This window comes from Chlamydotis macqueenii, chromosome 10, assembly GCF_036417535.1.
Source record: "Chlamydotis macqueenii isolate bChlMac1 chromosome 10, bChlMac1.mat, whole genome shotgun sequence".
In the NCBI taxonomy this organism is placed as follows: domain Eukaryota; kingdom Metazoa; phylum Chordata; class Aves; order Otidiformes; family Otididae; genus Chlamydotis; species Chlamydotis macqueenii.
This window is the reverse complement of record NC_141565.1, coordinates 12,316,270-12,343,128: the sequence shown is the minus strand read 5'-3', so window position 1 is coordinate 12,343,128 and position 26,859 is coordinate 12,316,270. Positions and strand designations below refer to the sequence as shown.

At 40.3% G+C, this 26,859-nt stretch overlaps 1 protein-coding gene across 1 annotated transcript in view; it reads right to left on the bottom strand.

Moving 5' to 3' along the window:
- Nucleotides 1-26,859, bottom strand: part of LOC104481846 (netrin-4) — a 49,665-nt gene that overhangs the window by 19,812 nt on the left and 2,994 nt on the right. The window contains exons 2-3 of the mRNA XM_010123161.2: nucleotides 21,294-21,835; nucleotides 8,970-9,233 (exon numbers count right to left, since the gene is read on the bottom strand). Of these exons, the coding sequence (XP_010121463.2) occupies nucleotides 8,970-9,233; nucleotides 21,294-21,835 (806 nt within the window). The remainder of the gene's footprint in view (nucleotides 1-8,969; nucleotides 9,234-21,293; nucleotides 21,836-26,859) is intronic.

The following is a 26,859-nucleotide window of genomic DNA, read 5'->3' as shown; positions in this document are numbered from 1 at the left end:
GATTAATGCCATCAATTAGGAAACCTAGCCAGTTTTCAACTAAAGCCCAACTAGTTTGTGAGAGGCATTTATATGAACACAAATGTATCAGTACAGCAAGAGAAAGTTTGAGATCCAGGAGATTTCTGCCTCACATCTCTCATATTTCACTTTATCTTCAATGTTCAGTATGTGGCTCTGCATCACTCAACAGATACTGACCCTTGGATACAACACTATTTAGGCCTGGGCTTTTCCACAGTGCTCATTGCTGCAATAATGGAGTACTTCAGAAATATCAAGGAATTTATTTTTATGACACCTCCTTTCATCTGCTTCTCCTAATCGCTGTGATAACCAGTTGTCTCCAAGGATTGTTCTCATTTGTTGGAGCATCATCATATTGAGAGTTCAGTTGCTCTGACAATTTTTTTTTTGGAGCTGGATGATGCTTAAATTTTTTTTAAGCTTGGACTTGATGATCTTGGAGGTCTTTTCCAACATTAAAGATTCTATGATGCCTTCCAAAGTTATTTTGGAAGCTACTATTAGTCCAGGAAAGGAGCAAAAATGCTATGCCATGCTCTCAATCACCATCATATGGGATTCAATGACCACTTGAAAGCAAGGTCTGCTTTTGTGTCTTGGTACAGCAGCTGTATTCTTAGGCTGTGGCTTTGTGATGGGGGGCAATCTCGATTTGAGACATTTCTGCTTTCCTTACTGCTTCATTCTATGCTATCACTTCCTGCATCATGCCTTGAGTCATGTGTAAATTGGGCTGTGAAATTAAACCATGTTAAAAAAGAAGTTAAAACCGCTTTTTTTTGCCTTGGCACTAGTATTTTTTAACTCGGATTAATTCCCTCATCTGCCTCACAGTACAGCCGTGCTGTTACAAGTCTGGTATTGCTGCCAAAGGCTTTGATTTGTGCATCTACCACCTGAGCAGCTTTGAATCAGGACATAGAGGAGCTTATAACTTCATGATTTTAATGCCAGGATGATGCTATATACTAAGCCATAAATTTTATCCAGTACTTCTTCCATGGGGCTCAGGAATTTCTGCTCGATTTGTAGCAAATAGTGTAGAACCGTATCCTGCTTTTATACAACGGTTCCAAGAAGCTACATGATACTTATTCACCTTTGACTGCACGAAGTTGCTTCAGCTGAATTCTGATCTACAGCTGAGAGAGAGAGAGTGGACATTTTCAATCTCTTTTTGTCTCACAGGTTTTTTTTATTTTTAAACTCTGTTCAGCTTTGTATAATACCTGAAGGCTTTTGCTTTGTCTCTGCCCATTTAGTTTCTTTTACCTTTTATCCTTTCAGTAAATGTTGTGGTTGTTGCTCTTTCTCCTGGGCTACTCTCAGTCTATTTTGGGCCTTTTTTCCTAATGAATGAAGGTTAAATTTGGAAGCCTGCCAGAACAGAGCAACTGTTGCTGATTCGGACAAAATGTTTGTCTTTGGGCTCTGTATTCACTTTGTAATGTTGCCAGAGAAATTTTGGATACAGCAGTTTGCAATGACATCAGAGGCTAGTCCCTTACCTGCTTTTAGTATATGATTCTTTCTGGGTCATTTTGAGTGGTTAAATACAAAACAGTGTATGCTATTCTGCTTTGTTTCTCTTACAATTCAAATAGGCTCTGTTGCCTTTTCAAATGAAGAGATGTATCCATGCAGATTTATAATAAATCCTTTAATAGCAGGTCCTGAGGAGAGGACATATGACTTTCAAGAGGCTAAATTAAAAATTGTCTTCAACTTTTTCAAATTTGCAAAGACCTAAGAGGATGGGTGGCTTGGGAGTAAGTCCCAGATTACAGTGCCTGCTATGGTTAGATTGACAGTTCAAATTGCTGCTATAATCAGGAATGAAAAAAAGCCATTATTTTCCTGTCTCACTTGCTGGTTTCTGGGAAAAGATCTAATAAGTGTATGTGTCTAAAAACTTGTACACATATGGGTGTTTTCTGAGGGAACTGAATTTCTGGCTCGTACTTGGTCACTTTGGTAAATTAAGTTTGAGGGAACTTGGCAGGGATAAGTAGAGCTGGGTCACTTGTGGCAAGGCCACCTGAGCCCATACAGGTTTTGGTCTCCCCAGCAGTGAGTGAATGAGCTACCACTGGTTCCAAATTCACTAAATAGGTAACAGTGAAGGAAAATCAGTGGTAGTGTTTAGTTGAATATTCAGACTGGCATCACTAAGCCCCTTTTTGAACAGTAACAAAAGATCTGGATAAATAGACTAAAAGAGGTACAAAATTCATGCTTCATGTGAGGGAATATAACTCAACTTGTGACAGTTTCAAGACACAACTCCATCCTCTGCCTGAATTCAGCCTTTACACATATGCATGGCTGTGCCTTAGACCACATTTCACTCTACTTTCTTATTGTTTTCATTCTCAGTGCTAACTTGATTTGTATTAATTTTTGGGCTAAGCTGTCCTCTTATTTTTACCTACAGTGCAAACAACTCCACTATCAATCTGTAACAAACTGCACACAAGAGTAGCTGTCAGACTGAAATGCAGCCCCCTCAGGTCACCAGCTCCTGGTGAGTGTCTTAAGAAGACGCAGGCAGTGAAGAGAGGCTCTGTATTTTAATAGATGAATGCCTGAATCACAGCATAATGAGTAAATAACACCATTCAAATCTCCTGAAAATGAATGGCACAAGTGAGTTTGGTCTTGTTCAAGGCTTTGTTTCTGATGCCACTGAACAGTTAGCCTGACTGCCAGCCTTTGCTGTAGAAAGACCCAGAATTAATTTTCAGGGGAGGAGGAAATGGGAGAAGTTCTAGATTCTGCCTTTGACATATGGGCAAGGATTTGGGGATTTACAGGTCAGGCATAATGTATTAGCACACCGTGGACAGTTCAGAGAAGTTTGGACATGACCTGTTCATTCAACAGGCAAAATAATTCAGTCATTTACTTGGTAATATGTCTGGCTAACTCCAGCAACTGTCTGGACTTAGCTGGGTTTCTACTGGTTAATCCACAGTGGCTTTAGGGGTGTGTGATTGAAAAGCCTCTCCCAGAGTGGGTCTGGGAGCTCTTCTCTGAATTTTTACCTCTGTATTGAGGGAACTTGGCAGCATGCACAGCTCCCATTCAAGTGAAATTATGTTGAGTAATGGAATGGATGAAGCCAAGAGAAAAATAGTTTTCTGCAACTTCTCTGCAGATGGCTGCAGCTTGGACAGTGGGGGAAGGGCAGGGCTGAAAAGGCTCAGGACTAACCAAATTTATAAGGAATCTGGAAAGAGAGAAAAAGGGTGAGAAACTCCATGATTTATCAGAAAGCTTGTGCACTTCAAGAAAAGGATTCTAAACCCCTAAAGGGTGCAAAGCTAAGTGGAAGGACAGCGGGTGGGCAGAAACATCTACTTAAGCCACCTAGGAGTGGTTCCTGGAATCATTTTAGACCTGAACTTACCTGAATGCCAATTCAGAACTGTGTGAACTACTGCTTACATGTGTCCCTGCTATTCCAGGTGAAGTGACTATAATGCAAAGTAGTGCTGGTTTTGTTTGGAGGGGAGAACAAACTTGTTAAAGTTTGAGTCTCGTGTCAATGAGCCAGCAAAACTGGAAATGTTCATAAAAACTATATAGAGGAACATAGATTACATAGATTACATAGATTACAGAGCCTAAATCTGTACTGAACAGGACTCTGAAATCTTTAAGATCTTTTCATCAGGACTACTGCAGGTTTTGTGCAATTCTAGGAGATACCTGATGTAACATCTGAGTTGAAATGATAAGAAATCCAACCAGAATGAGTACATTTTTGAAAGGAAACACCCCAGACACTAACCCAGATGTGTGCTTGAATTTGGAGGATGCAGTATATCTAAAATAAAGGGGGAATATGTACCATATTTTTGCTTGGATTCAAATTTTTAACAACCCAAAAGGACAGAGGTGTTGCTTTTGTGTTGGCCAAGATCCAATTCCTGGCAGTAATGGAGGCATTGCTTTAATATGCCAGTCTTCCTCACAGTCACTCTGAAACAGCAAGAGAAGCATGGGACATATAGGAAAGCTCTTTTTTAGATTTATTTAGGTATTCTTCAGTTAAGGTTTCTGGTGACTTTTGTAAGAATGTGATAAAATATGATCTTCCAGATGCGATCTACAAGAAAAGTCTGAATATCCTTTCCCAGCTTTTATCTAAGTGATTGTTTGGGAAATTAACTGCCATTTAGAGTCACAGTTTTGAAACACATCTTTCCCTAGCAAACTAGGATCTCATTAAAACTGCCCACTAAAATTGAAGAGAACCTTTCCATGATGCTCCCCCTGTCACCTTCTTTGTCATCTCTGAACACAAATATTTGAAACTTTGTCATACACCTGCATGTTCCCACCAAGATTCTTGTGAAATGCTTTGGTCCACTGTGGGCAGCAAAGGTGTCAGTGACACCACTTTCTTTTCATGTATTTTGTGTAATTCATAGCTACTTTTTGCTCCGTAATTTGTATGATCTTCTTCTATGTCGTCAGATCATTATGGGTAGAGCTTGACATCCATATTCAGTTTTAGTTTTTAGAAAAAAAAATCAGCACGGGGATCTGTTTCTAGAATTTATTCTGATGTGATCTAGAAACTCTTGTAATTTTTTTTTTTTAAACATTCCTGATGCTACTCACATAGTTGATTTACACAGGCTAACTTTTTCTTAAACAAAACCTGCTCTTTGAGTTGCCAGCTACAACAGAGAACACCTCCTGCATCTTTTAGTGCTGGACATCATACAGACTGGCATAGCTTGGATCAGATAATTGAAAACTTAGCTGGGGATTATCAGCAGAACTGCACAAGATATTTGAAGAGGGGGTAATATTTGCAAGGTATACGACAGCCAAGTCACCTAGAAAACTGCGGTAGAAAAACAAGTTTTACCTTATGTAACCTCCACTATGCCAAACAAGGAATCTTACTTAGGACCAGATCCTGCTCCCTTTGAATTAAGTGAAAAACTTTCCATTTGCTTCATTGTGGAGAACCAGACCCAAAAGGAATCTAGTTTGTCTCTGTAAACAGGATAAAGAAGCAAAAGAAACATCCGAGGCAACTTGTAAGAATTTCCTGGCAGTGTAGGTACCAAAAATTAACAAGTGAAAAAAAACTCTAATGCTTTATACAAAAACATTTTAATCCAAATTTGTTTTCCTCTGTCCATACTTACTTCTCATGCACTAGGAAGAGAATTGTGAAATGTCTGGCAAACAGAAAGGACTTTGGTCTAGATTCTATGTTCTCTCCATGTGCACTTTCTGCTTTGTAAACTTTGTTCTGGAAGCACCCCTGGACTCAGCTAAAGTGTGTCATCAGAGCAGATCCTAAACTTGACAGCTCTTACTAACTCTGTTGGATCTTCATAAAGAAATAATTTTCTGTAGAGCAACACATAACTTTATACATCCTGCAACAACAATACCTGGGACAGGATTATGTTCCGTTGCATCCAATGGTGGACAAAGACTAGATGTATTCAGGTGACCAGGTCCTGGCATTTGTTTCCCTTAGAAGGGCATATTAATGCCCTCCATTTAAAAGAAAATGCTTCTCCGTAGTTTCTGCAGTAAAATGCAATCTCAATAATTTCCCTCACTGACAAAGGAGCTGCTTGTAAGAGTTTGAAATAATACAGGCTGTTAAATTCAGAAAGGAGAATTTTATCTTTAGCTATCACAAGAAGCTTTTTAAGTTGGGCATGATATCTCCATGTCTCTTTTTTTTTTTTTTGGTCAAAAGAAGGGAAATAGAAAACAAGGAAATATCACTGTCTATAGCAACAAACCCCAAATTCAAGATACATTTATCCAGAAGTTTCTTGCCTATTGTTAACAGCTCCATCTTCATTTCTCAAAGTTCTTCTCCTGTCTGACATGATATTCTCAGTAGTTAATAAGGGAAGTGTGATCTAGATAAATTTTATTGAGGTGGGTGCATGGCCTGTTGGAAAAAAAAAAAAAGCCACATTGAAAGCATAATTATTACTGTTCTGCTACCAAAATAAAAAGTCAACGGACATTTCCATTGGATCTTACAGAAGTGTACTTTGAACTGTGCTCTACTCAGTATTTTCACAAATAACTTTTGACCAGAGAGAATATGCATGAAACTACTTAGGATTTCAAGCTGTGAGGAATGATGTGCCATTTGGAGGTTGGTTTTACAATTTGAAGTTGTCTCCTATCCATTAGTTTCTACAACACTGTGGCATCTGTGACATTGCTTCTCATAGAGCTGCATCTCTTATTGGCAGCCTCAGTGGAGAAGCCAGAAGCTGAATGGCTTGTCATGACTTAACTGACAGATCCACAGATAAATTGTTCCTTGACAGATCATCTGGTAGCCATAGATCATCTAGTCCCTCCAAAATGGTGTGGAAAAGTGTTAGTTCAAAAGTGTCAAGAAATTTGCTTTAGTTTTTTCCATTATTTAGCCTCCATATAGTATCAGTCTAGGAGTGTCAGAACTACTACAAATGGAACAGATTATTTTCAAGAGTAAAAAGAGCAGACTTAAAAGTTAGCACAATTATATCTCTTCCAAGACCTAAGTGCAGAATGATCTCAGTTTCTGGGCCTGTCCCATGGCAAGCAATTACAGTTGTTTTCTACATGGACTTGCTTTTGTTTTTGTTAACTACAGAAAATAAACATATTGTAGGAGGACTCTGAACTCTTAAGAGACTGAAACTCCTATTACTTAAGCCTTTCTGTGGAGGTCTGTATTTTTCCAGCATTTTATTTAATTACTTGACAGCAGCCCAGGAAACGTGAAGCTGCCCCGCCTTCATGCTGTGATATCACCCACACTAGCCACACTAAAAGCTGTGCGTCTTGAGACTCGCCCTGCCATGGGTTCATTAAATATTAGATGCGGCCAGTGGAATGAATCTGATTATTTCTGGATATGCAGTGTTCGTTTTTAACATCTTCTTCCCCTGTCCTGTTTTAGTCACCACATGATTCAATGTAGAGCACCTTCCCTGTCTCTGCCAAGAAAGCAGGATTACAAGATAACAAAGATTTTTGTTGCAATGTAGTTTGGCTGATATGAAATGTACCACTGGTGTTTGGCACTCAACAACAAAGGCCTTTTCCTTCCGCATGTAGGCAAGGAGATTGCTATATTGTAATATGAAAAGTCATACACTTATAGAAAGTCCCTCACGCTAGCTATGTAAACCAAATCCTGAGATCTGTACCTGTGTGAACTCTCCCTTCACCACTACAATATCATCATCGGTAAGGACTAGATAAAATGTAAAAGGATCCAGGAAACTGGTCTTCCATGGGTGGTTTTTCTTTGCATATTTGAAAGAGAGCTAAGATGTAATGATTAAAGCACAGAAAAGAGGAGCAAAATAGCATGATCATCTTTACTCCGGACTTATATCACCTGGGAGAAGATTTAAAAATTTTGAACATTTAAGGTTTCACACTTCTCTGGTTAGTACAAAAAAGCAAAAACCAAGGAAGGATATGGCAAGAACCTCCCAATCATATAAGCAGAATGAGGATTAACTGCTCTCCATGATCATTGAGGGAGAGACGACAAGAATGAATCACCTTAATTTGCAGCAGAGTTATTTAGGCAGGCACTGAGGAAGAGCTTTCAAACTGTCAAAATGGGAACAACTGCTGAGGGTTGCTGTTGAATCTCCTTCATCAAAGAATTTCAGAAACTAATTCAACAAGCACTCACTAGTGAATGGCCTAGATATGCTTGATCATACCTTAATGCAAGGACTTAGACAAACTCACTCATGGTCTTTTCCAGACCTCATGTAGGATTCTAGAGGTAGTTAAAGCTCTAGAAGGCTTTTCTGAGTTCCTGCTGCATTTGAATCCCTGCTTAGGCAAAGAATTGCTAATATCCGTGCCTGTGCGAATGATGTGATGCATCCACCCTCTTGTCTCCTGGGACATGAGTCACTCATGAAGTGCATTTCATCAAAACTACTTTACCTTCTGCCCCATGAAGTCATTGATGGCACAAAAAGATTCTATTCCAGTGTGACTACTGGAAAAAAAAAAATCAGTCATAGTTTACAATGGTTATGCCGGTAATATACACAATATTGAGTTTTCCTTTTCTGGTGGGCAGAGTGTTTATTCTTCCACCAGCTGTATTCATTTAGCATGTTATTCATCTATTTGGTTTCATTATGTGTATATTTAACAGTTTGCAATAGAGAGGATGCGCTCTTTAAACAGATTTTCTTCACACACTTATGTATTGAGTCTCTATTTGTAGTTACAAGAATCTGATAATATCACTTCGTGCTAGCATACTGTAGCTGAACCTTAGACTTATATGACAGATGGAACTGATTCAGAAATGATTTTGCAAATATTGTAAAACTCATACAGTCCTAATTATCTTACAATATCTACCACTGAACCTAGAAAACTTGAAAGGAAGTCAGTGAATACACATTCCAGAAGAAAATAAACCAAAATTTCAAGTGTACCATATACCTAAAGGGTCAGAAATTAGCTGAGGATGTATTTCTTGAGTCTATTACATCAGAGTACACCAGGGACTAAAGTTCTAAGAGTTATTTTGGTTTTCAAAACCCATTACAGAGACAGATAGTTATCAGTTCAGTTCTACCCATATGTAGGCATATGGGTGGGAGATTTCACTATATTTGGGGTTGGATCTCTGTTCCAATTACAAAGCCCCTACACAATTATAAATATTCTGAGGTCCAGAGTTTTTGGAAGGACCCATCTCTAGCAATGCAATTAACACACATGGGATTGCAGCAAGGGTTATAGGAAATCTTTTCCCAGAGTTGTTTAAGTTTCACTTAATGTGGATTAACCATGCTGTCTTTAGGCTTAGGGAGAGTTGGACAAGATCATACACAAAATGTACAGTTAGGCTGAGGAAGCACAAGCAGGTAACAAGTCTAGAAAGTTGGTGAATGTCTAGAACTCACCACGTTCTCCATGACTCCTGTCCTGTTGGCAAGCTCACATTCCTCTGCATGCCCATTGCAAAAGCAGCTTCCCCGGACGATCAGGTCATAAATAGCATAGTGGGCAAATCTCTGGGGTTTCTCTACCAATCCTGAACCACGGCATGGACATTCCTGTCTCTTTAACAAAAGGAGGCGGAGGTTGGTGAGTTTCAGGAGATCTTGAGCCTCAAGACTATAGGGGTCTTCAATCTTGTTAGCCGGACTTAAGGCACGATAGATCACCTGAAAGACAGAAGATTCACATGCAGGAATAGATTTGGTGCTGCATACACAGCGAACATCTCGAGGGGACGTTCAGGAAAAGGTAATAGTTTCTATTTAGAAGACTGTGTAAGCAGTTGTGGGGCTGTGACTGATCCCAGAACATCACAGCTGAGTTACCACTAGCTGTGTACTTGCTTTCATGCCATCTCAGATGCGAGATAGGAAATGCCTTAAACATCTCTCCCTGGGGTTACTGAGCCCAGACACGTCTTGCAGTTCAGCCAGTAAGTGGTAACTTGTCAAGTGCTGGTTACTTCTTTGTGTTTCTGAGCCAAGTGACAACAGTGTCACTCAGAGAAATCTAAGGTTTATTGGCATAAATGCAGGATTAATGCCATCCAAATTTCTCAAAGCATTTTAGGAACATGGCTTTAGCATGACTTCTAAAGTCAGGTAACCTAAGGCACTAGGGAGTCAAGGAAGTGAAAACTGTGATCAGATTTTTGGCCTGGTCAGATTTGTTTCCAGGCTTAGAAGGATATATTAACTCCACGGATATGTTAACTCCAGTTTGAGAGGTTTTTCTCCCCGGTTGAGTTTTTCCATCATAGCAGAGGGACTTGCCCTCAGGGTTCTTTGGCCCTGCTTTATAAGTGGTGACAATGTCTGTCTGACTAACTCTGTTAGCAGAGTGAAAGCTTTGTTTCTATAGGGATTCCCGCTTTCTCTTTCTCTGTGTGTTTTTTTCTTTCTTTCTTTCTAGTGAACCAAACAATTTAAATACTTGCACCTTGTAAAATACTTTTGCTCCTTTTTGCTCACAGGAGCCAGAAAAGAGCTTGTGGTGCATGCCTGGAAGGTGACTCTTCTGCACGTTGATGGCACACGCAGAGATAAACCCCCTTAAACTAACAGCATCAGCTGCCAGGCTCTGCACAGAGCTACACCTGGCAGTGCCACAGCAAAGGCAGTGGTACGTTTCCCACCTGCCTGCAGCATTTTCTGTTTCGGTAGCTTAGCTCTGTTCTTTTTTCTTTAAATTCCCCTCGCTTATACTGTCAGCTACTTACAAAGCTGCAAACAGCCCTGTTCAGTGAGATCAGAGGTGTCTTTATTTCCTTGTTTAGTAGAGCTATGGGCAGATTGCCCAGGCTGTGCAATGCAGGTGCCTACATTCCCCTGACCAATGAAGCCATGACAAAATAGCCCAGGCCTTTCCACCCCAGTGTCTACATTCCCCCAGTCAATGGAACCATGAGCAAATGTCCCATTCTGTTTTGTCCAGGTGCCCAGCATTCCCCGTTCCCCTAATCCAAAGTAGTCTGGTCTTTTTAGTCGAAAGCCGTTTTAGGAACTCTCTCTCCTTCTTCCCATTCCCCTGTGGACCACACAGGGGTGGAGTGGTTTCTCAGAGTCCTAAGCACCTGCTTGTGTCCAGCACACACATCTTTCTCCCACGTGGTCAATTAATCTAAGACCAAGGAAATGAACTGGATGGAATTGTTCTGCAGAGCCTGCAGAACAGAGATCTTAAAGCACGGTTAAAAACTAACTACTAGAATATGAATGGTTAAAAGTCCTTGTGAAATTGTTTTAAATTGGCATAAGACAGAGGAACCAAGGGTAAAACAGTCTGTTCAGTTAGCAGTTTTTATAGGCTCTATTCTTACACTTGTCTTCTTTGTCTATGGCTTGTCTAATATCTATGCTTAGTAAAAATGGTGTCTCCTTTCAGGCTAGTTCTCCAGAGGATACCTAACAGGTCACTGGCTTGAGAACATAAACGCTAAGAGGTACTTTGTACCAGGACAAGATATTTGAAAAAAAGGTGATCAATATGTCATTAGCTTCTGCAAGGTCTGCTCCGGTCCTGCCCGTGACCTCCTTATACAAGGCTGGGTAAGAGGCTTAATGTCTCTGTGCCCCAGAGCTCCCAGTTGTGACCAGCTATGGAGCTCCTGACTGGAGACAGAGAGGAAAGGTGAATGAGGTGAAGAATGAGAGTTTTTACTGGGCCTCTCTGAAAGAAATTAGTAGATAATGTCCAAAATGTTTCTTTTTACTCTATGACTCTGGCATTATTCTTCTGCTTGGTGACAATAGTCTTGCATTGTGCTGTGCTAACTATGAAGGAAATCTTGTGTATTTTATTAGCTCCATCCCAGCTGAAACTAGAACACACTACTAGAAACCTAATTTGTATACAGTATGATACGTTTAAAGAGATGGATTCATGTTTTGGGATCTCCAGTCAATTGTCCATCCTCTCCGTGTGTTAATAGGCATCCAAGTAGCACTGAGTTCTGTAGACAAAAGAAGAGCTGTTGAGTGCTCTTCTCTCAGCATAGGGCATTTGCTTTCATGAAGCTGTATTGATTTTTGTTTCTTTGCTTGACAGCTTGGAAAAAAGTTTGAATTCCCTGTGAGTTTACTGTTTTGCAAATATTTTCATTTCTGGCCTTGCATCTCTTGAGGGGAGCTGCATTGGCATTTTCCACATCCGCTTAGCACTCTGAACATGATTTGTGGTAGAGATGTTAATAGCCTGGATGTCCCATAGGGATTGTGGTATCCTTTTAAGAAAAAACAGTATTCCTTTCCAGTTGAGGTACACGGATTTGCTTGTATGATTAATTCATGACACATTTCTGTCTGGAATAAGCTCAGTGGTGAGACTTGATTTGTTTGTCCTCATCTCTCCCAAAGCAAGACTGGTTAAGTGTTAAAGATCTGATTTGGGTGACATAACACTAGTGAAGTCTTTTGGGAGTGGCATTTATATGTTCTTCTTGGATTCAACAACCTCTAAGGAATAAGCCTTCCATAACTTTGTAAAGATCAAAGATATTGAGGACTTACTTAAACAAAGATTTTTTTTGTATCAGCAGAATCAAAGCAGATGTGTTGTGCTAATGTAAATAGGTTTAGATGAGCTGCCTTTTGCACAGAGGTAGCAGTTTCATTTAGTATTTAAATCAGGTTAGTAGCATTATTTCATATATGCATAAAACTGGAAAATTGAATTTTCTTCTTTCTCCCCTTCTGGAGGACATATTCTCCTTGAAATACTGGTGGTTAAAACCTTTCAGCACAAGGAAGAGTATAACATAATCACTATCTCTTATCTCATTTTTAGTATTTGATTGAATGTTTCTTCTCACATTGAAGTGCCAGTTGTTAGATGTTCCCTAGCATATGTGTTGCCATACTGTCACAAGCAATATGTTACAATCCGTAAGTTATACTTATTAGTCTAGCGTGTAGTCAGATAATTGTAGAGTAGGATGAGTTTTTAAAACAGATCTGGTATCTCACTTTACATGCCCCTGAATTATCTTTCCAGAAATGCACAATTTACCTAAAAAAAAAAAGACACCAAACTCTAGACTTTTTTTCTGTACAAAAAGAGACTATTACATTTTAAATGCCTGTATTTGGGTTCATGGGTCTCTAAAAAAAAAAAAAAAAAGAGTCCTAAATTAGGAGACAGACTGGTGGTGTTTTTATATATGGGTTGATAATTTGATATAGTACAGGGAAGAATTGTATATTTGTAAAAAGGAAAGAAGTGTCACTGTGAGTAAAATGAGTTGGGAATATGACTGTTTGTTCAAAGCCCCAGCGCAGTTATTCAGTATAACGTTCAGCAAGTAACTTAAGCCTTACGCTGTTCTGGACTGCTAGTGATTTCAGTAGGAACAGAAGAAGTCTGTTGTATGTCCTGCCTACATTTTTTTTTTTTAAATAGGATGTGGGTACTCAAGTAGTTCATGGAATGGGAGGAAGATTAGTAAATTTATATTTGTAAAATTCTCTGAGAATCTCTAGAGATGGGTATTCAATACATACCATTTTAAACATAGGCAAAATATAAGAGTTTGGCCATCTCAACCATTTGCATAAATGTTTTAAAGATCAGATTCGAAATGGATCTAAGTATTAGTGAACCCCTAGACTCATGAGCTGTGGGAAGAAACACTCCATCTTTTCACTGTGTTATCTGTTCTTTTTTTTTTAGTTCACAAGATTTGTGTTTCTGAAGCGTATGAAGCAGATTTTTTACATACAGATAAAAATTTGACTTCTGCCTTTTGCAGAAAGGCAAAAATGTGATTCTTTTTCATTTCCCAGAGATATTGTGCAAATTTGCAGTTTTCCATTATATTCATGTAAAAGACTTGAAGAGAGTATAATGAAAAAGAAGTGTGTTCTCATAATTAAGATGCAAGCTCTGAAAAAGAGCTTCCCATGATGTTCACTGTAAAGATATTTCTCATCTAATTAAATCTCTATCTGGTATCAAGCTCTGTGGGAGCTCTGTTCTTTTTTTTGCTGCAAGAGACTGCTCTGAAATCTCCCAGTTGTTTCTCTAAACATTGGTGTGCAGCTTTCATAAAAGTAGCATATGCACAGCTGCAGAAGAAAATCTGATGGTGACTAAGTCTGCTAAGGGCTGGGCAACTTAAAGACACCCTAGAAATCTTTCCACTTCCATTGAATTGGGTGGAAACTGAAGGTATTCAGCACCTCTACAGTCTCAACCCTTTGTGGAAATACATCCTAGAACATGAGTTTCCCTTATAATCAGGAGCTGACATGGAGCTGAATGCTGAGTAGGACATTCATGCTTATCTGCATATCTGCTATCAAGCGCATATTTGTCATTCTCATTTTCAAAAGTCAATCAGCTGCACCTCAAAAAGATGGTTGCTACCCTGTCCTCTCCTGACCTTTCTAAAAGCAAGGAAGTTCAGAGAATGCTGTACGTGCATGAAGCTAAAAAAGGTAGCCACTGTTAGAGGACTGGTTTTGCTGTACACATGTTGGCACAGCTTCACTAAGGGTGATGTTTTATCACCACTCAAGAAATCATCTTCATTCTGGAGACAATGCCTCAGATTTTTGATTTCTTGCCATATGTTTTGCTTCTCCATTCTTGATGCAGATAATTCTGTTTTCTTAACCTGATCTTCCAGCCAGTGTTAGTCAGAAAAGAAGTGGACACAAAAAATGTTCCCCCTTGCAAGCTCATAGCCTCAGGTCAAGGAATATGAGTCATAAATGGAGGGCAGTGCCAATGCATGGCCTCCTACAAAAGAAGATGCTTGTGCAGAACAAGAATTTTATATTACAAATCATCCTTAAGCTATGTTGATTATGTTACACACAATCAGGTTAATGAGGTCAGAAATGTCTGTGTGCTTATACTAAGCCCATCAGAAGGAAGCTGCAATAAAAACTCTCATCAGTCCTAAATACTCTTCATTAAGAGATTTTCATGTGGGTTGATTTTGTTTGTAAAGGAATAGTAAACAGTTGTCTCAGAATTTTTCCTACCCAGTGGCAAATATCCTCTGATTTATTTGATGGAGCCTCTTGACTAAAATTAATTCTTAATCTTGTGGTACAGTAGTCTTTAGTAGGAAGTAGTCTTTTTCCTGTCTTGAAATACTGTTTGGAGCACAAAGAAAGCCTGGCTATTCTCTTAGCCATTCGACGGCCCATTATGACAGTTCATGGAATACTGGTTTTTAGGCAAGATCCACTGCTTTTCTATCCTTCTGGAGAATAAAACTTAGAAGACAGTATAGAATATGATAGTTTGTCAAAGAAATAATTGTGCATTTGATTTTTTAAATTTCTTTTATCTGGGTAAACACAGCTATTACCAAGAGAGTGGCATCTTGAATTCATTCTGTGTTTTCTGAAACAGAAAGGGTCAATGTCCCTTCAATTTGCATTTGCTTTGAGGTTATTCCAGGAATCCAGTCAGTGTGGCATTAATATTAATATTAATATTTAGGCATTGCTGCCAATATGATGATGGGGAAAGGCCACACCATTGAAGTTAGAGGCAGGCAAATCTGAAAAGCCATGCAGACTTTTTCTCTTCCTCAAACAAAATGTATTCTGTAGGTTCAAGTTATCTGCAGATGTAAATCTCTACATCTGTGTAGAAAGGCAAGGTTTGTAGGGAGAAGCAATATCTTCTATCAAGCCGAGTATTGTAGTTGGAGTACAAAATCTAGACTATTAAGCACAAAAAGCTTCAGCTTGCAGTCTGTATACAGGGACTGGACAAAATTCCTTCCATTCCACATATCACCACCTTACACGGGGATGTGAGAAGATTTCCATGCTCCCACAAAATGCAAAGTCCTTTTTCATTATGAGGAATGACACTTGCTCTGAAGTGGCAAAGGGCGGCAGGAGGAGTTCTGTGATGCAGACAGCCGGACCGGGAACTGGATTGAGAGCGAGGAAACTCATTTCACTCTGTCTGCTGAATTGTCGGGGAAAGTTAAAACAACTCATCACCATCACTGTCAAGCAATGTCAGCCAAGCTGTAGTCTCATGAGAAAGCATCCATTTCTTACAAGGGGAGCCACTTGGTCTTGGCTGAAACCTTACACATGAACAGACTAGCTAAGTGTATAGTCTCACCGTGACAGTAATGCATGAACAACCGTAGAGCAAACAGTTAAGTGTTCTTTTGCCTGGAGTTCAAAAATTACAGCAGTAAATCTCTAAGATTCATAGCATTCAGACAAGAAATTTTTCATAGTTGGGACTTGGAAAAAAAGTCATAAATGAAACTCCACTAAGGTTTTATAAAACAAGGTGAGAAGAAAAAATTAATTTGATAACTGATATGTTTAGAAAATGCAGAAGCAACGCTCAAAAAAAAAAAACCCTACTGGGTCTTTCTGGCTGGTTTATAAGGTTCCAAATGTCTCTGAAATAGCTCATTACAAACCAGGTCAGAGTAGGACACTTGGTGCCCTCCTGAAGTTCACTTGCCAGGGATGGGAATGTTGGACTGATCTCATGTCAGTTCAAATTCCCTTCAGAGACAAATCCTTGAGCCCCTTAATTCTTCCTCCAGGGAAGCAGGGTCTGGCAGTGCTATCTGCTTGTTTACACTGCTGGTGTTAACTGCTTCCTCTCAACTTGCCTCTGCATTTTATCTCCTCTACAGCTCAAGTTAAACGAAACGCTGAACAGACAGCCCTAGTCATAACATTTGGGCACTTACCTTCACTAGTAACTAATCCCTCCTGGAATACTTTCCAGCTGGAAGTCGGAATAACCCAAGCATCATGCAACTTTGAGAGGCCAGTCTTGATGACTGTTGGACAATTCACTGCACTACAAGACCCTGCCCATGCATCTTAGCTACTAGGAATTCAACCTTGTGATGTGCTGAGCATGTTTCTTTTCAATGACCCCACTGCCATATGAGATCAGACCTTTAAGAAGCCACTGAAGCCTCAGTGGTGACCTCTTGAATTATTGATGTTGCCACTTAATGAGGTATGTGTGTGCGTGTGCGGGGGATCCTCCTTTGTTTATCAAAAGGTTTGGCATGAATACAGCAGAAGCAAAGCCTGAGAGAAGACTGCAAAAAATGTAGGTCCTTGGAACAGGATCACATACATTCCACACGGGGCCCTGTCCCTGGCCTTGTTTGGTGTCTGTGTGCAAGTGGTCCCCCTCTGCAGTAACTGTTGCTCAGGGAGTCCTTGGAGCTGGAGAAAGGCAGCAGAGGTCTTCAGTGTCAGTGCAGAGGAAAACGCCTTCCATAGGGTGGCTTCTGTCTGAACAACCTGGTGGCTTTTGAAGGAGACAGAACTGCATCCTAACACAACATGGCTTGATGTGACATTCAGAGGTGCATTTAGAAGAATTATTAAAAGTCTTTTAGCTACAAAACGAGTCCACTCATCTTTGACAAAAGGGACTGCTGGGGACTTCTGTCCCTAAAGAGGTCACCACAGGATGCAAAACGGAGAATGAACAGGTCTGCTGCGCAAGGCACACTTAACATGTTGCCATAGAAACCAGTTACTTAATTCAGGCATACACAATTCTACCAGCCCCCAGTGAATTCCAGTAATGGGTTTATTATATCACACTTCATTGGTGTCATCTGTCACACAGACACTCACATAAATGAACCAGCCTGTGATTCAAAACTCCCTTCCACTAGTTAGACCCAATAGGGGAAGGGTCTCCTTTTGGGTCTGGTGGTTATAAGTAGGTCAGTGTTCCTCCCTGCTTTGCATGCTAATGTCTTCCTTCCATGAAAACGTCATCTTCGATGGAGGAGAACATTTGTTTTCATTTCCCAGTATTCCAGTTTATTAAAAATGTGCTCATAATCTCTCAGATGCTTGAGTGCACGTGCTGTCAGGATGAAGGTTGAACTCTTTTGGTCCCTGTTTCCCCCATATGATGTTTGAACTGTAAGTCACACTAATATCTGATGCAACCTAGTGGTAATGTCTCCTTTTGTTTGGGCCAGAGTTTTGATTTACATTAGCTGACCTGAAGGTTCATTTTAGGCTATATAGTACAATGTTTTGTAAATTAGAAAAATGGATGGATGGACAAGTAGGTAAAAAAGGTCTCAGTTGATGGATAAGACCCCGTGCAAGCGTTGCATGTAGGTGCATTTACAGCAGACCTCAAAAAGGTGAGGTTGTTTTTAGTTCATGATATTATGTTGGAGGTTGGCATACTTAAGCTGATGAGCATAGCAGTAACTATTCTCCCTTAAGAACAGCTAAGAATATTCTCCCTGAACAACAGGACAAAGAGTAGAAGCACTTGTTTCCCATTTAATATATAATTTCTTATAGTGATAGAAGTCAACAGGCAAAACATAGGGTACTTAACAGGCCGGTCAGGACTTAAGATATGCTAGTGGAGGATTTTCACTGAGAAGTGTTTAGAAGCATAGAAAGTTAGGTGTTGGTTTTGTAGTGCTTCGTATGAAGTAAATGATGTGCAGGCAATTGGCAGTGAATAAATTGCTCTGCCTCCAAGACTAGAAATCATCAACAGAGCAAGGGGTTTTTTTTGCCAGAAGAATTAAGATGGGCGGACCTAGGGTCTTAGATAGAGAGAATCTAGCTGCAGAAGTACTCTGGATCTGAACAGGAGCAAATGATTTAGTAAATGCTGGGGTAAAAGAAAACTGCAAAAAGGACATTAGGATGTCCTCTCCTTGCATGTCTACAGGGTTTGTTCCCCAGTGCATGACATCTTCTGTCTCAACTGTACCTTATCTAGATGGAATCGAGATGTGTGACCCTGTCAGAGTTGAAAAATAAGGGATAATCTGCCACCGAGAAGAGATACACCTTAACTTAGTGATACATTGCCTTCTGTTGTGACATTGTCACATCACTCACCCAAATGTCTTTTGCTTCCGTTATAGTCTCCTAAAGGTTTCTCTCTTCCGAAGAGTCCAGTCACGCTCCCAGGAAAAGCCTCTTTCAGTGATCTTAAAGGACCACCAGAGTGTGCTGACTCAGGGAGATGTGTCTCCATTTATAGATGCATGTAAGTTACTGAAGCTCTACCACCTTCTCCTTTCACACCTAAATTCTCAGTTCTGGAAGCCAGTTAACCTGAAATCTTGTTTCATGATGTGTCCCACATGGGTTTTAAGCCTAAGTGTTCTTGGTAAGCCATCTCCTTTTGTGATTCCTTTTGTGCCCTGTTAAAGAGGAATTTGTGTCTCTTCTCAAAGTGAATAGGACAATGCCCAAGAAAATCCCGTGTCATGCAGTGGAAATTACTTCAGCTCCCTCAGTAGAGAAAACTGGAATTTTTCTCAGAGCATTAGTTAGCATTGAAGCTGGAAACGGTTTTGATAATTTCAGAAATGTTGTTGGCTTGTGATGTGAGCTTCTCAGCAATCCAAGGCTTAGCCAGAACTGTTAATTGGATAGGTCATGGTGGAGGTGAAAAAGAAGTGGAGAACACTGCAGAAAGTAGTGGATGGGGACTCAGTCAGCTTCCTTCCAAGTTAGTTGTGAATCAGTGCTTGAGGGGATGCCCTGGTGACATTTGTGATGTCTTTAAAATAAGGGGTAAAACTGCAGTTCTGAAATGGGTAGGCAAAGCTCCTGTAAGACTTGTAGTAAGAGTTACTCTGGCAAAACTAATCAGGTATCACTTTAAATAGCTACACTCTGCCTTTCTTTATTTTCCTTCACAAAAGAATCTTCTGTGTCATATTGCTGACCTGAAAAGCCTGATGCTTTCGCACCCTTGCCATGGTGGCATTTCATGGATTGTTTAAGAGGTCTCTGTAAAGTCTGTCCAGAACATTAGAATCCTTTTGGGTTAATGTGCTATAAAACAGTATTTGCCTTGTTCTCTCTTAAGTAGCCATACAGATTCCTCTGTGCTGCTTTAGAGCTTCGGCTCTCCCCTCCATGAGGGAAGTGACCTCTGTATGTATTCAATCCACGTAAGAGCTCATGAAAGTATTTGGGATCTGCAAGGATGTGACCTGTAAATATATGACTGTTCTTACTATTACTCTTGTTTTCTAACATAAACCACCACAGCTAGATTGATTAAGCATACACATATTCATTTCAGTGTAGCTGCTGCCCAAGTTGACAGAATCATTTTGACACTTGTCATCACAAAGGCTTGTGTTGGATGAATGTTTTATTATTTGATTTTCTGCTGTCCACTTCTCAGATTTGTTGTAGCAGCAACACACGGTCTTAATGATATTCCCCAAGGTTAAGTAAGCACAAAAGCCAACATAGTGCAGGGCAACAGGAGGAAGAGTTGTTTTGCATTAAAGGCCAAAGCATTTGCCTCAGACTCTGTATTCTATTCTGTTCTCAACCAGAATTGTCCTGTTTTACCTTAAAACACTTCACCTTTCCGTGCTGCTCCTTCCCCATCGTGAAACTGCAACAGGACCGTTATATGCGTGCTGAACCTCATTAAATAGATCTTGCAAAGTACTTCCAGATTTCTGATCGGAAGGCCAACTTGAGTGGAAAATTGTATTAGTTGCCTAGATTCTGTATTGACGTGGCAAATTGTAATCTCTCTGCAGAAGACATTTGCATGTATTTGACTTAAATGGATCGTAATAACTGACCAGCAGAATTGCTACTCCAGGAACAAGACAGTTCAGTAGTCAGATGATCTGCTCAAGATTTCTAGTATGCAGAGATGTTTCCCAGCCTGTTGCACAAAGGTGAACTCAGTCTCTCCTCATTGCTGTTTCCCTGTCTCAGGTATAGTACATTAATTTCTTTCTTCTCAAGTGCATTTTGAAGTACACTGCTGAAACCACTGTGGTTTTTGAAGCCTATCTGGACCGTTCACCTCACACCTGAGCTTAATTTGCAACAAAGTATTACTGCCAAACCTGCATGATCACTTCCAGACAGGGAAACCAAGAGGATTGTGACTTCTCTGTGGAAGAGAGAAGGAAGTGAAAGGACTCCAGCCTCTGTTGTGACTACAGGAATGTCTTATAAACTTGCCTTAATGTCTCCTCTATAAAAAGATACCAATAATACTTACCAGCTTTCCCATCTAAACTGTTTCAGGATTGATGAATGAGAAGGGTTATAACTGAACTAAGTATCTGATTACTTAGCAGTTATTAATGTTCTTGTCAGAGAAATTTATTAGACCAATTCTACACTTATTTTAAAAGAATGCCTTCTGTGTATGTTTAATAGCACATCAGAATATTCATCCCAAACCTGGCTGCTCACTTCCACTTCCTGTTTCTTTCTTCATTTCAGAGCCTATGGCTTGATACAAACAGAGATGTCATCCCCAGCAAGAAAAGTTACATTAAACTTAGGGGAAAGATGTATTTAAAAGTCATCCAACCATCTATGACTTTTTGTAAGAAGAAAAAGACAGACCATGCAGTCCATGTCATCCTAAAGTAGGAAAACAGTCTGGATAAATCAGACTCTACAAATGTGCATTTCCCTACATCTATTTTATTAAAATTCTAGTTCAGTTATTGGCATCTGCAATGTAAAATTAGGCAATGTTAATCCTATCCTGGGCAACTCTTATAAGATAAATTTGTTAAAGCATTTCCATTCCTTTTCATTGATATATCATTTCTCTTCTTCTTCTTCCCCTTTGTTTTCTTAACATAAAGCCTTTGGGGAGGGGCTACCTTTCTTAATTTATCTGCACGGTATCTCTTTGAGCACATACTCTCTGATTTTCAGCCAGTGTTCAGCTGCTTGACATTAAACTTAGTCCACACCTCAGTTATTGCTTACCTCTCCTCTGGTGCAGGGCACTGCATCGGAATACCTGGAAGTGCACATGGAGCCCTCCTCAATGAGATCATCCTGGAGCCCAAAAGTCGCTGTACAGTTGACAGAGAAATACTTGTAGGGCCTCCAAGTTTGCCCATAGTCCTGGGATCTTTCCAACACCATCGCAGCTGGGCGAGGTGACTTGAACACAGCAATGACATGGGTCAGGTAGAATTCTGTTTCAAAGTCCAATCTGATTTCTTCCCTGTGTACCCCTTGGGCAGACTGCCACCAGGAGATAGGGTTTGCAAAGAAATCATCTGTCATGTCAGCAGGGAGATGGGAGTTATCAGGCTGGTTGGCGTTGCATTTGGTGCAGCGAGGCTGCCCACAGCCATGGGACATCTGATGGAGGAGATTCTGGTCTGGGTAGAAGCAGTACAGTTCTGTACTGTTCTGGCCACAGGTGGTGAGAGTGACTGGTGTCCTCCCTGTTGCAAGGTTTCCCACTGGAGGGTTGCAAGAATGGCCACTACAGCGAAAGGCTCGTGGCCTCATGGGATCTGAAAGACAGGCAAAAGAAACACAACTAAGTAGAATTTCTCAGGCTGTAACACAGGTGACTGTGCAAATGTTTAGAGTCCTCATCTGGGGATTGAAATCCAAGAGGATTCCTTCCAAGGAGAGCTACTTCACCTTTTCACGCAACGATCGGAGGGAATTTCTCAATAAAACTAGTCGTTGTTTTTAGTGCTTAACTCAGAAACTGAGGTCTTTAGAAAACTCATGCTTATGACACTTAACTTTGATTTCTGTTGAAAATGCAGTTGCATCGGTCTATGGAATTGTACGTTTAAGCACAGAAATCTTGTGTTTTCTTACTTTCACTCTAGTAAAGCTCTGTATCTAAGGACTGAATCTATTCAATGCTTTTATTTTCATTGATATCAGAAAGTCAAGTCAACTGTACTATGCACTGTAGATACATTAAGACAAGAGATGACTCCTGCCTAACAAATTACAGATACTCATTACATATACAAACACATAAAGCAAGCATGTATTTCTATAGTTATGATTTACTGGCATAATTTTGAGGGATGTCAAAATGTTCCTGTTGAGATCAGCTGGAGTTGTTAATACTTGGCAGAGCTGAAAATCAAGTCTCTCTTTTGTTTAAATACCTTGACATGGAGATAGGTGACTGCATTCTGTTTGCCAAATTTGCAAATACTACCAGAAGTTTTGTTATCTTCAATATATATATCTACTTATTTCTAAATGAAGAAAAGCTAGGGATAACTACTAAGTCATCATATTGTTTGGAAATCAGTAGTGTCTTGTGATACTGGAATTAAAGGTTGGTCCCAAAACCTTATTACCATACTGGAGAAAATAGCTTTTCTCATGGCATACAATGTCCTCTTTGCAACTTAACAGTGTAGAAGGAGTTAAAGACTGACCTTGCAAGGTCATAAATCTAACCCGAGAGGTCACAAGTCAAATGACTCCGATGTAAGTCCTGCAGGAAATGACCCCTCCATTGAAACATAGGATGACCATAAACCCTGGGTAATCTGGGAGCAGTTCAAAGGTCAGATATTGGTTCAACATTCTAGGTCAAATTTTAAAATCCCTACTTGGGTTATATTCAGCCTTTCCTCAGGCAAAATTAGTTTTAAAATCAAGTTGGGTCAAAAAAGACTTTCTAACTTAGCCTTATAAAAATACTCAAATCTTAAATGTAGTTGAATGAAACTGATGTCCCTCTTTCCAAAATAAATGTTTAAGGTGAAAAAAAGTGTCCAGCATGCACAATTTTGCCTCTGAGTTGCTCCTGTCCTTTGTTCCTTAGTGACATTTCTGCACTGGCCAGAAGAGAAAGGTCAGAGATGGACATTGTTTTGGAAAACACCTCATGAACTTTGCTTCCCAGGATTAAGACACAAAATGTAGTTTCTGTTTGTCCACTGAATGCCATTGATCAATGGTGGGTGACATTTTAGGTTACGTACAGCATAAGGTAGTCTTAAACTTCAGATAGCAAGGAAGCAGATCATAGAATCATAGAATCATGGAATGGTTAGAGTTGGAAAGAACCTTCAAAGGTCATCTAGTCCAACCAAGGAGCAGGGACATCCCCAACTAGATCAGGTCGCTTAGAGCCTCATCCGGCCTGGCCTTGAACGTTTCCAGGGATGGGGCTTCCACCACCTCTCATCATCCAAAAATGTTCTTGGCTACTCTTAGAAACAGGTGGAAGTCACCTTCAAAGGAACTTGGACTTAATGTGTGTTTGCCTTACAGGCATTTTAAGCAGCAGCCTCAAGGAAAGAGGGGGTGTCTGGAGACACAGTAGGTTTCCTCCTGGTGGAGGTGGTCTTCCACCAGTGGCTGGAATGGGCAGGCCAAGATTTTTTTTAGTGTCCTAGTGAAGTCCTAGGAGACTGGCAGAGCTTAGAGGGCAGTGCCTGAATTACATGTGCACCTAATAGTCCTCAGATCAAAGGAATGAAAGCTGCCCCTCCTCAGTCCCACCACCACTCCGTGTGCCAGCACAGAGATGAATTTTCATGAGAGAGGAGGAGTTTCAGAAGTCAGCTGGAGAGGAAAGAAGAGAAGTTGGGGATGTTTGGCTCTATAAGTTCTGTTCTTTGCTCCCCAACTTCAACTGAGCAGGTGATTCTTAGCACTACTGGAGATCCTCCAGCAAGCCCTCACACTATCCTGACTGCTTGATGACCATTTCAATGTATTTTTTTTCTGCTTATGAACTTCTTATTCCATCTGAGCCTGGTATAGTTACAGGGGAGTACCAGGAGCTTCAGAGATTGTATCCGGGAAGTTCCTTGCAGTTTCTCTGAGTATTTTGTCCCGAGAAAGGACTCGGGTTTGCACAAAAGTTGTTCAGAGCTTCTTTCTTTTTGCAGAACATCTGAAGTTCCAAATTTTTGCCTACTCTGGAGGGTGAATTTTCACTAATTCATGCAGAATTCTTGAAATAAAGATAAATCTATTCTTGCAGGTCACCAAAAGTATAATAAGCTACAACTGCATGCCTTGAGAATGTCTTTGCAAGAGGCATTTAGGTGCCCACATTACCTGGTCTGACTTGTTCATGTCCAAGTTGTTTGGTTAAAATTACTAGAAATAAGGAAAGCATACCAATTTCTGTGTTTAAAGTAGATTGGATATTAACTGATCTTGCCCAGGGCTGCAGAAAGGTGTCATCTTTGCCTCCAGAGACTTTAAGTGGGACTGGTCTTACAACTGAGCTTTGAACAAGCATTAGCTCTGACTAAGAGTCAAGTTACTTAATTTTGATTAAGAATGGGTCCATGTTACAAATGCTATGAGATTATGGATAAATATACCATGTAATTAAAAGAAAGTCCATCTATATTGATGGATCACACTACTGAAGCTTTCACAGAGGAAATGGGATGCTGGAGTAGGGGAGGCTTTGCAGACAAGAATGTGAGAAAGTAAAAAAGGAAACATTTTTTAAAGGGAATGGATGCTTTTTGTATTTCCCATAAATGGGCTATTAGTCTTGTATTGAGTTTTTCAGCTGTTTTTATCTGAATGTGGAAGAGGAAGAAAAACATGGTTGTTCTCCTGAACAACAGTTAGAAGAAGGTTTATCTGCTCTGCCTGCTAATGCAGCAACATCAATAAACAGTTCCTGTCTGAACTGCTGTGTCATTAGGAAAATGGGAGAAGAACAAAGTGCAAATTAGCAGAAGGGAGTTTGAGAGAAGGAGAGAGGTTGCAAAACAAAATCTGCAGTCGATTAAAAGCTTTGCATTTAAAGAAATCAATTGGCAGAACATTGCTTGGCCACAAGGATAGGGCAGCCTGTCCATCTCTTACTGATTCTGTGGAAACAACACAAAATGTTGAATCTGCACAGCAAGGGGGGACGGCTGCAGAAGAGAAATGGCAACCAAGCAAACAAACAAGGCACCCAAACTGCCAGAGGGACTCACTGAATAATTCATAAAGAACCAAACAGTTTGATTGCACATGGGCACTGCATGTTACTATGAAGCTGATGAGTTTTCACTCCATGGAGGATAACTTGGCTTCGTAAATAGTATGATTAATTTATTTATTTGTTTTCTGGTCCCTCAGAGCTGTGCCACAAAGTGGCAGGTCAATGGCACATGCCTGGCACGTGTTATAACAATGGTGTTATCCGATGATTAGGGAATCATACAGTTCAAAGGAGGTCATACTGCTGATATTCCTGTGACACCATTTCAAACAGAGATCTCTTACTGCAGAGCCTTGTAAGGCAACAGAACATTGTAGACATTAACTAACATCTTTTTATGTTTTTTTTCACGCTCCATTGGATACCCAGGAGAAGAAAGGTCATATGGTAACTCAGTCAAAGACTGCTGATAAGACTGGAAAGATGCTTAATATTTTCTGAGCAATTTGAATTTGAATTTTTATTTCTTTTCCATATGCAAATTTATGATTTTATGTGTTCAAGTCTCCTACAGTGAGATGACTTTCACAGTTCTGAGCAACGTGTAAAACCTTTGGGCATCTTCTGCTATTTTTTTGATGGAGAAGTTTCAGCATGTACCAAGTCCAACTTGGATTTCACTTGTTCTATGTCTGTTTAAGTTTTTTCTTGATTGCAAAAAAAATTTTACATGTTCTTTTAAAGCTAACCACCCCGGGCACATGAGTTGATCAAGTTTTTATTAATCAGACCTAGAACTTTACCTCTTAATGCTGGTTACAACAGAAGTGCTGTACAACCCTTTGGTTTGTTTGGGGCCAACATGCCATAAGTTTGGCAAGTCTTCATCCATTTAGGAGTAGCCCAATGTATTTCTGCATTAAAATAGCCCTCACAACTGGAGCTAATGAGCCAGCAAAAATAAATACCCCAAAGGTGAATATGCTACAAAACCAAGCTGCTTCCATGACCTGAGGCACAGACAGAAGGAGAAAAAAATCCTGGGTCTGGGCACTGTTCCATTGTGGCCTGCCTGCCTGCATCCCTCCTGGAGCAAGTGTGGGCTCCAACCCCTACAGCTTCATTTGCAGACAAACTGAATAACTCCAGACCGGAGGAAACCAAACCCTGTTGATATTCAGGTCCTGTAATTGATTTTGAGCTTAGTGCTAGAAAAGGCCATTTTTGACCACACCACGCCCTCTTTTGGAGGGCTGCCATCAGGAGGAGCTGCCCCAGGCACTGCTCCCGGGGTGCTGCTCCTCTGGGGAGCTCTGGGCTGGCCGAGGCTGAAGAAAGAACCCAAGCTGTTGTCAGACCCGTTGACTGTCCCAATAGGCAAGAGTTTTTCAGACCACTGCAGAGTTTATTTGAGGGGAATAACGCCCTCCTCCTGCATAAGGCGAGGGGAAGGATGACCCAAGTGTCACTTCTCACAATATAAAACCTAGATGACTCCTCCAGCCTAACCACTAAGGTTTTTTTTCCATCAATTTCTTTCACTTCTGACCAGGAGGGACCAACTATAAGGCTGAAAAGGGAGTTTACTGTATAGGCTAATAAAGTAAACCTCTCTACTCAGGAAAAGGCTGAGACTTCCAAATAATTTTA